Below are 9,139 nucleotides of genomic sequence, written 5' to 3'. Positions count from 1 at the left end.
TACAGGCTCTAATCCACATGTTTTTTTAAAATTAAGCTGAGATGACAAAAATTGCACTGATATCAAGAATCAGCAGAATTTTTATGAAACGTGTGTAGAAAGTGCTGCACAAGCATTGCTGAATATTTTGCTTTGTATAATGGTGCATTCATACGAAAATGTATGAACTTGATTGAACTAAATATAGTGAATAATATGCAGCTTCAATGAACGGTGGGACACACAAAGTCTGATTAGCCTGTACAGTGTGGAGTGCCTTTTTTTCTCCAACTTTAAAGCGCATAAAGGGAAGTTAAGTGGGAAGTCAGGGTTCAGGAGAAGTATGAATTTGTTAAGTAGAAGTAAGCAACAAGGAACTGAAAGGAACCCTTCCTTTCAGTTTCTCTGAAACACTGACACTGCCTGACACTGACGACATCATCAGTTCTTGATGATCAAACAGAGTTACAAAAATCATTTACAACCCGGCTCATGTCAGCTTATCTTTTTGATCTCCTACCATCCAGAATGAGGTGTGGGAACATCCTTATTTGCACACTCACCTTTAGCAATGGACCTGTTCTGTATCAACAATACAGTTCAAATTATGTGTCATGAAACAACTGTGTAGTTTACATGTGGACCAATAAGAAGCATGATTACCAGGATGTACAGAGCAATAGTTATGTGCAAAAAACCTCATTGAATGCAAATTTGCACAAAGTGAAATAAGTTGACATTGTTCCCAGAATGTAAAATAATACAATTGTGCACATAAAGAGTAGCATGCATGAAGTCCAAATACAGGAACAGATGCTGAGTTATCCCACACTTCAGCATCTGTTCTTACCCAACTCAATGTATAAGATAATGCTATGTTTTGATATTTATATGTTTACATTTATAATTAATTATATTAATGGGTATTGTGGTAAATTCTGCCTTCAATATTTGTATTATTTTTTATTTTTTTTTATATATATATGATATATCTGTAGTGTGTTTTTATATTGTTGTCTTTGTCCTCTCTCACATGGCACCTGATTGTAACTGCAGGCACAACTTGTTGTCAGAAAATAAAAGTAAAGCTCTCCTCAATTCTGTTCAAACTATTTGTAAAGTATGGTAGACATTAAAAATAGAAAATCTGAAAAAACTGGAAGAGATTTTCGTTTTTGCATTAGCATTGGTATTACTTGGCATAGAAAGAGAAACTGTGGCTAACAGTATTACTGAACTTTTTTCATTGATAATGAAATCATGATTAAAATATACATGCATGCAAACCTGCCGAGGGAAGGTTCAATCCATACAGCAAAACACTTTTAAGATAAGAGGAAAATTCTAACAAATAATAATAATAATAATAATCATCATCATCATCATCATTGTTTAAAACCTTTTAAAGAGAGTTTTCAAAATACTTTGACAGACAAGACAAAAAGCAGGATACCCAGAAGGCAACACAACACCCGAAAGTTAAACAGTAAAACCAAACAAAAGCAAGATCAAGTTAAAACAGGAAGACGTCACACAAAATACAGCATTGTAATAAATATTTTATAGTGCCTTCATATTTTTAGGGTCCGAGGACCCGTACTTGTTTATTTATTAATTTGTTTTTGTTGAAATGATCATCTATGAATCTGTCCATGCTGGTCTACAAAATTTTAATTTAAAAAAAAAAAATAGTTCTATGATGATAACATAAAAAAACAACCATAATATATCATCATAACAATGTTTCTTTAATATTTTTATTTTTTGGTTTGATGTGTTTCCTTGGCGCTCATAGTGTTATTTAAAGTGCGCATGTCTGTAGAAGCTCCGCCTCCAGCTAGAATCCACCAATGAGGAATCAGGACACTGTCAAGGCGGAAAACAAACACGGAAACGCAGCAAAGAGAATCACAACAGAGAAGAATGACACGTCTGCAGTGAGAAACAACCCATTTTATTCCCTCAAAATGAGCTTTAATTGAACATTTTGCAGCGGAATTCAGACTGCAGCATCGTTGAGCTTCTCATATCGTTAACTTGAGCATTCTTGTCGCGCCGAACAGTGCAAATGGAGAAAGATCCAGGAGTGGTTTTGGCCACAGAGAGATATGGCAGTGCAGAGTCCTGGAAGTATTTAACTAAGGATGGGGTGATGGAGAGGAGAAGAGATGGGAGTGAAGGTGAATCAAGAGGAAACTCTGTTGTTGGAGTGTTTAAAGTAAGGTTTTGCTGTAATTGTGTGAAGCTACATTTACTGTCCACACACTGTCATCATCCTGACTGTTGAACGTTTTGTTTCAGAGTGTGTTTCTGCCTCAAGGCTACCCAGAGAGTGTCAGCAATGATTACCTGCAGTACCAGTTCTGGGATACTGTGCAGGTACAGTAGAGGATACATCAGAACCACTGGGATCATTACCAAACACTCCAACGTCACAACAACACACAGATACACAGCCCTGGAAATAATTATCAGACCACCTATTGTTGTTTTTTTTGTTTGTTTCTTACAAAGATGTCACAGCAGGCCTTCACCATTGACAATTAGGTTTGAACTTAATCATTGTGGTTAAGTATGCATTTATTTCTTCTTTCTTTTTTTTTGTCACATGCTCATACAGTATGGGTAGTGAGCTGCATAGTGACTGATGTGCAATACAACAAGACATGACACAAAACCTTCCTTCAAAATGAAAGAAAAAATTAGTCATAGTCTGTGTTGGAGCCTTTCTGACTGTTCCAAAGTAAAGGCTTAAATGTAGAAATATTTGTGATTTTGCCGTCAGGACTCTTCAGCTTTAGAACAACCGACCTCACTCACAGAATCATTGTCTTCTTTTAAATCAGTTCTTAAAACCAATTTTCTTGAACTTTTGTGTGATGATGTTTCTTTTTTTCCTGTTCCGCAATAGTTTTTTTTTATTGCTTTTATTATTTTACTTGTGTTGAATAGTAATGCCATATTAAGTCTTATATTTATGTGTCTTTGCATCTCTTGTCTTCTTGCTTTGCCTATTTTATTTGTTGTTATATTGCACTCTTTGTGTCGTGCTTTTGCTTTGTCTGTCAAAGCATTTGGACAACTCTTGATTTTGAAAGTGCTGTATAAAACAAGTTACTGTTATTATCATACATATAATTCTTCCACTCCCACTCTTCTCGCTCAGGCTTTCTCCAGCTCCCTCTCAGGGACTCTGGCGACTCAAGCGTCTCTCAAAGGTGTTGGTGTTGGAAACCAGGAGGCGACAGTAGCTGCAGCCACAGTTACCTGGTTATTAAGAGGTGGAACCTTTAAAAAAATATCATGAAGTGATATTAGTCATGCAGGATCTGTATCATCCCTGCTGTGATTTGACTAACTTGCAAACTAATATTTCCCCTGCAGATGGAACTGGCATGTTGGGAAGAATTCTCTTCGCCTGGCAGAAAGGGTAGGCTCATAGTTGTGCATTTTCAGTCTAATAAAGCTTGTGGGAGCTTTAATCCAATGTGCAAATACTTCATCAGTTCCTATGTCCTTGTTTCAGGAGCAAGCTGGACTCTGAGGCCAAAAAATGGAGGTATGCATCAAATCTGGAGGACTTGGTCAGTCCAACCGTTACAGTGAATCCAGCTGATGTCCTTCTTTTAATTCACAACCAGACTCTTTGCTGACGTTCTCAACGACATTGCCATGTTCATGGAAATACTGGCTCCATATTTTCCTGCCTTCTTCACCTTGATTGTTTGCACTGCAGGGATATTCAAGGTAATAAAACAAATAACAAAAAACAAGAAACTTAAGTCACCTGATTAAAAATGTAAAACGTATGCTTCATTTATTCTGTTCCTGCAGCTAAATAGTCAGAATGTAACTAATTCCCAGGAGTTTGAGTTTAGAAATGCTCAGCCTGTCAGAGATCTGATTGTTAGTTCGATAATTCCAGTCAATGAAAAAGACATCTGAGGACTGAAACAGAGGCTTGAAGTTGTGTTTTTTTAAACATAGGTATCAGGACTCCTTCATAGAGTTGCAGTAAAGAGTATTGAAAATCCAAAAACATATTTATGCTGAACAAAGTTACATTAATCTATGAATGCTTTGTTCTTGGAAATTATTCAGTAAGTGCACACCTAAGGAATTAAAAAAAAAAAAAGGTTCTTGCAAAGAACAGAATCATTATTTGGTTGAACTGCCCATCCCGATTTAAAAGGTCAAAAATCAAAGCATTTCAGAATCACTCTTTTGAACTGTAAAGGCTTGAAATCATTTATTTATTCCTTATTCAACAGTTTTCTTCACTGAACAGATTGTGGGTAGCAAATCTACAGATCTGGAGTCAAACTACAGACTATGACACTCTGATTAGAAACAGAGACAAGAAACTAATTTAACATTTTTAATGTAATAAATCTATTTCGCTGCATACAATTTGACTTTCACAAACTGAACTTGGCGGGTGCATGTGTTTGTCCAGTCTATTGTTGGAGTGGCAGGCGGTGCGACTCGAGCTGCTCTGACTGTCCATCAGGCTCGCAGAGACAACATGGCTGACATCTCTGCCAAAGACGGCAGTCAGGTAACTGGGACTTTTTATCAGACTGTTTATCTTGAAGCAAACCAGTGTGAACAGTGAAGACGCTTTGCAGATGATGTAATGCATAGCTGTGGCACCAAGGCTCGGTTCATGTTCCTATCCATGTGTTTATGTCTGTGTGGATTCTCAGTCATCCAGAAAATCAGTAATCGTAAATTCTTTAGCAACAAAGCAACTGGACTTTTTTTTTTTTTATTCTTGGAAGACATTTCACTTCTCATTAAAGACGCTTCCTCAGTTGTAATTTGAACTGTATTTATTGTAACCCTCAAATCACATGACTCATGGCTTGTTAATGAGCCAGATGCACATGCCTCGAGGTGTGATGAGTTGTGAAACTGCCTGGAGTGGGATGACTCGAGGTGTTAATGGTGGTGAAATTGTCTGAGCAGCGATCTCAAGACTGCATTATCAGAACCTGTTAAGTGGTGTCATAGACCTCAGTCCTTGAGATGACTGCTCCTGTTTAAAATAACTGTAAATATAAAGGCGAAAACAGTGCAACAGTGTTTTGCCATTCTGCATTAAAGTACAATTGGCCTCTGCTGTTACACGTCAAAATGTCTCAGTGACAAGGCCTGTTGTGACACATCTACAAAAATCATCAAAACATGGTTCTTACTTAATGCTACTTTATTTCCTACAGGAGACTTTAGTAAATTTGGCTGGACTGCTGGTCAGTTTGATCCTCATTCCCCTCGTCACTGATAATCCAGTGTAAGTGTTGCTGTATCTAATATATGTAAATGATCATACAAAATCAAGCCTTTTTTTCAGGGATTGATTGATGTGGTTTTTTCAGGACTGATACAGATGGTTCCCACCTGACCCCATCAGAGTCAGCTGGGTTTTGTACAATAACTTTAGTATGTTTAATGAAGCCATGCTAAAATTTACCTTCACACTATATGAAATATAAGAATACGAAAGACAAATGTTTGGGTGGAAATTTCCTTTTTTTGAGTTGTGTTGTTTTTTTGTTTTTTTCTGTTTTTTTTTTCATCTTCATTCTCTTTTTTTGTGCTTCTCAGACTGACTCTCAGCCTCTTCTTCCTCTTCACCATCCTTCATCTTTTTGCCAACTACAAAGCCGTGCGTTCAGTTGTCATGGAAACCTTCAACGAGGCGCGACTTTCGATTGTGTTGCAGCAGTACCTCAGAGACAAACGAGTCTTGAATCCGCTAGAGGCCAATCAGCGAGAACCGGTATTTTTGGGTAAAAAAAACATTCTATTTGTTGACTTTTCAAGGCAGCTGTTGTAGTGACTCTAACAAACAAATGTGTTGAGTCTGTGCATAAATTATTGTTTTGTCTTCTGTTTTTTTTCCTAGAGTTTGGGAAAGCTGTGCCAATCAAACTCGGCGTGAGGCTGCAGGAGGTTGTACAGAGGTAATTTAATTGATGATTTTTGCTGTCACACATTTAACGTTAAACACATTTTCATGTAAGTGCTTCTTCTGCAGCCCAGATGAACTCAGTTTGGCTTCGAAGGGAAACAACAGGCCTTACCTTGTAGGAATCAGAAATGGTATGCCATCTTCCTCTAAAGAGCAGCTGATTGTTTAAGAGCCAGGTAACATATTTTAAGGGTTTTCTTTTTTAACCCTGCTGTCCTCCTTGAAGGCTGCGTATGCGTTTGTTTGGGACCAGAAGCGTCAGTGCATGATGAAATCAGAGCGATGTGCCAAGCTGTGTGGCTCAGCAGCACGTTGAGCCCTAAAACACCCAAAGAGTCGACATGTACTTCACCACAACAGCAAAGTGAGCCTTTACCTCCTTTCATTTCTATTCAAATGCTTTTTAACTGTTACACTTTACACACAATTCTTCCTCTTTTTTTATTTTTTATTTATAAGATCACTGGGAACTGGTGCACGAGAGTCAGAAGCTGATGGACACAATTTTCAATCCATTTCTCAAAGGTTAGCTTTCACATGAAACAGTTTTAACCTATAAACCATCACCTGTATCGCATGTATTTCCGTCAGTAGAAACATGATTCTGCTCATATGATCTGCAGGTGTTGAAGCTGCAGGATGGGACACAAAGAGAACTCTCCTGGACTGGGATGAGTGGAGAGTGGAGTGGAAAACCAAAACCAGCTGAGCAACTGCTTCTCTTTGTTTATGTCTTACTTTGTTTAAGGACTATTAAACAATGAGATTTTTTAAGTGTGTCATATATGAGTCATTCTTTCATGAAATTTTAATCGGTATGACTAACGTCGGGAAAGATCATCTATATTTGTACAGGAAAAATTGGATTTTGTTGAAAGGTGATCAAATAGTTTTAATAAAGTCTCCTGCACACAGTCTAACTTGCAAAAATATGTGTGACGCTTCAGTGCTTCACATTCAACAGGCAAACGGTTTTAGAAAAACGGTAGTTATTTTAAATAGGAGTGGCTGTAACTCTGTAATCAGTGACCACAGACTACATACCACAGAGAGGTATGAAACATCTTCCCACCGATAACATGGAAAAAGTACAAATCAGAAACATGTCCAAAAATAGTTTACACAGAGTGAGTAAAATCAATGTTTAAAACCCACAAGGGCCTATGACCACATTCTTTAAAAACAATCATGGACTTACAAAGTTGCATATGTAGATGAACCAGCAATCACAAGGAAAAAATGCCACAAAATAAACAAATTAAGCTGAAACAAAGAGGAAAGGTTCTCAGCAATAATAAAACATTTTGTTATAAATATTTTTGAGAACCTACCCAGTACAATATATAAAATACCGAACCTTTTCATGTGTGTGTTGAAAGGTTGTTAAAAATGTGAAATGTAAATGTTTTTTTAAAAAGCTTCTTTACTGTTAAATAAATAAATAAATAAAACTTTCAGTTTAGTTGCGTACAAATTTGACATAAAAATTAATAGACGTCACCCTCTATTTGGGAGGCAGTGTTGAACTTTCATAACCAATTTAGACGCCACGAAGAAGAAGAACAACCATCCACAACATCCGCTGCTGAAACAGTTCAGTCAAGCTAGCGACATTCTACGATAAATTCATAGGATAAAACGGGAAACTGAGTATACGTTCTAGTCAATTTATTAGGTGAAGTAATAAATGATGCTAAATAATTCAGTATAAAACAAGCAAAAATACACTGCCAAATGCAATATGAATAAGTTGTGCTTTCAATTTTTCATTTCAGATTAAACACGTCATACGGCTACTATTTTGAAAATCCCAATCGGATATGGATTGGTTGTATCATTGCTAACTTGACCTCGTCTGTAAAGCAACTTTAGCTTTAGCAACAATATCAATTTGTTTCATCGCGAATTAGCCGCGATTGTGTAATAAATGGGAAGATACCAATGTGCCTACAACTGCGATCACTCGAGCAATTCGGATGTTAAGTTTTTTAAGTAAGTGTGACATATTAGTGGTATTTTTGTTACACTAAGCCAACTAACTAGCTAGCAGAAGAGTTAAGCTAGCAAACAAAAGTATCAACATGAACTGCATCAGCCTGATATTAGTGTCTGTAAATTGTTCCAGCTCGTCTTAGCGTTTCATCCGAACGACTAAGAGAAGACACAGGATGAAATATTTTTTTCAGGATAAATAAATATCGCAGTCTTTTTCTGCATGCAGAAATTGCAGCTTTTGAGACTACCAAGAGACAACAACTAAGTAGGCACTATAAAAAGGACAAAATAAATGAGAAATTGATGGTTAAGGCAGTGAAGTATAGTATACCTCCTCACAGAAGAGTACTTGAGCCCAGATTGAACTTGCAAAGCATCACTTAGCAAAGTTTTTGACAGTTTGATTTCATGCCAGAGTGTTTATTACAGTTGAATGATGGGATACATGAGAGAATATCACAGTGAAGCACACAAACAGTAATCAAGTTGTGTTACATGAATTGTTAAAATTTCCTCTCATACCTCATTTGAGTCCAGCATATGGTGTGTGACATTGTGCTAAATATTTCTGACTCTGGAGGAAGCCGTACAATTTTTAGAAATAGTCAAAATTTTCCATACTTTTAATTTATTTTCAGTGTTGTATTTGCTTCACATAGGAGAGAACTGTACACATCATCAGGACTTTTTCAATGAGTTATGTGTTGCTGCAGGTTTCCCCTGTACAATCCCAGAAAACTGAAGAAATGGCTCATCAACATGAAGTGGAAAGACTGGGCTCCCACTCGCTTCTCTGTGCTGTGCATCAATCATTTTGAAGAACAGTACATCGACAGAACAGGCAAAAGCGTGACACTTCGAGAAGATGCAGTTCCCACCATATTCTTAGCGACTGACAACACACAGAAAAAGAAGGTTTGTATTCACAGTCGATACCAAAATAAAACGGCGAGAAAACTCGTTCCAGATGAGGACTGCTTCTCTAAGGCCGTAAACTCTTTAATACCCTAGAAGCTTCTTTAAACATCTGTTCGATGCTGCTGTCTTTGTCTCCCTGATTTAGGCTCCCATCAACCCAAGACGTAAGCGACACAAGGTGAGACCATCCTTCACTGATGTGTAACTGTTAGTATGATGTTATTCAGTAGCTATGTTGGTCTGGCCTAAATGTTTTGGGCTTAAAAATCAAAC

At 37.2% G+C, this 9,139-nt stretch overlaps 2 protein-coding genes across 4 annotated transcripts in view; both read left to right on the top strand.

Moving 5' to 3' along the window:
* The first annotated feature begins 1,875 nt into the window (after positions 1 to 1,875).
* On the top strand, positions 1,876 to 6,727 carry rusf1 (RUS family member 1). Of its 2 annotated transcripts, none has more exons than XM_008295332.1 (14): positions 1,876 to 2,197; positions 2,281 to 2,358; positions 3,146 to 3,260; positions 3,364 to 3,409; positions 3,506 to 3,538; positions 3,621 to 3,726; positions 4,436 to 4,537; positions 5,202 to 5,272; positions 5,587 to 5,771; positions 5,888 to 5,945; positions 6,020 to 6,084; positions 6,180 to 6,317; positions 6,413 to 6,478; positions 6,577 to 6,727. In XM_008295332.1, the coding sequence occupies exons 1-14, from the start codon at positions 2,048 to 2,050 to the stop codon at positions 6,660 to 6,662; spliced, it is 1,299 nt and encodes a 432-aa protein (XP_008293554.1). In that variant the 5' UTR covers positions 1,876 to 2,047; the 3' UTR covers positions 6,663 to 6,727. The 2 variants fall into 2 exon arrangements, with proteins under 2 accessions (XP_008293554.1, XP_008293555.1); XM_008295333.1 differs by having other exon boundaries at positions 2,141 to 2,159.
* Positions 6,728 to 7,788: 1,061 nt separating this feature from the next.
* The window catches only part of LOC103367333 (uncharacterized), a 6,969-nt gene continuing 5,618 nt past the window's right edge, over positions 7,789 to 9,139 (top strand). For both annotated transcript variants that reach the window (XM_008295330.1, XM_008295331.1), the window contains exons 1-3: positions 7,789 to 7,945; positions 8,662 to 8,863; positions 9,012 to 9,044. In XM_008295330.1, the coding sequence (XP_008293552.1) occupies positions 7,881 to 7,945; positions 8,662 to 8,863; positions 9,012 to 9,044 (300 nt within the window). In that variant the 5' untranslated portion in view covers positions 7,789 to 7,880. The remainder of the gene's footprint in view (positions 7,946 to 8,661; positions 8,864 to 9,011; positions 9,045 to 9,139) is intronic.

Source organism: Stegastes partitus, unplaced genomic scaffold (genome assembly GCF_000690725.1).
Source record: "Stegastes partitus isolate 25-593 unplaced genomic scaffold, Stegastes_partitus-1.0.2 Scaffold1038, whole genome shotgun sequence".
Taxonomy (NCBI): domain Eukaryota; kingdom Metazoa; phylum Chordata; class Actinopteri; family Pomacentridae; genus Stegastes; species Stegastes partitus.
This window is presented reverse-complemented; position numbering and strand designations above follow the sequence as displayed.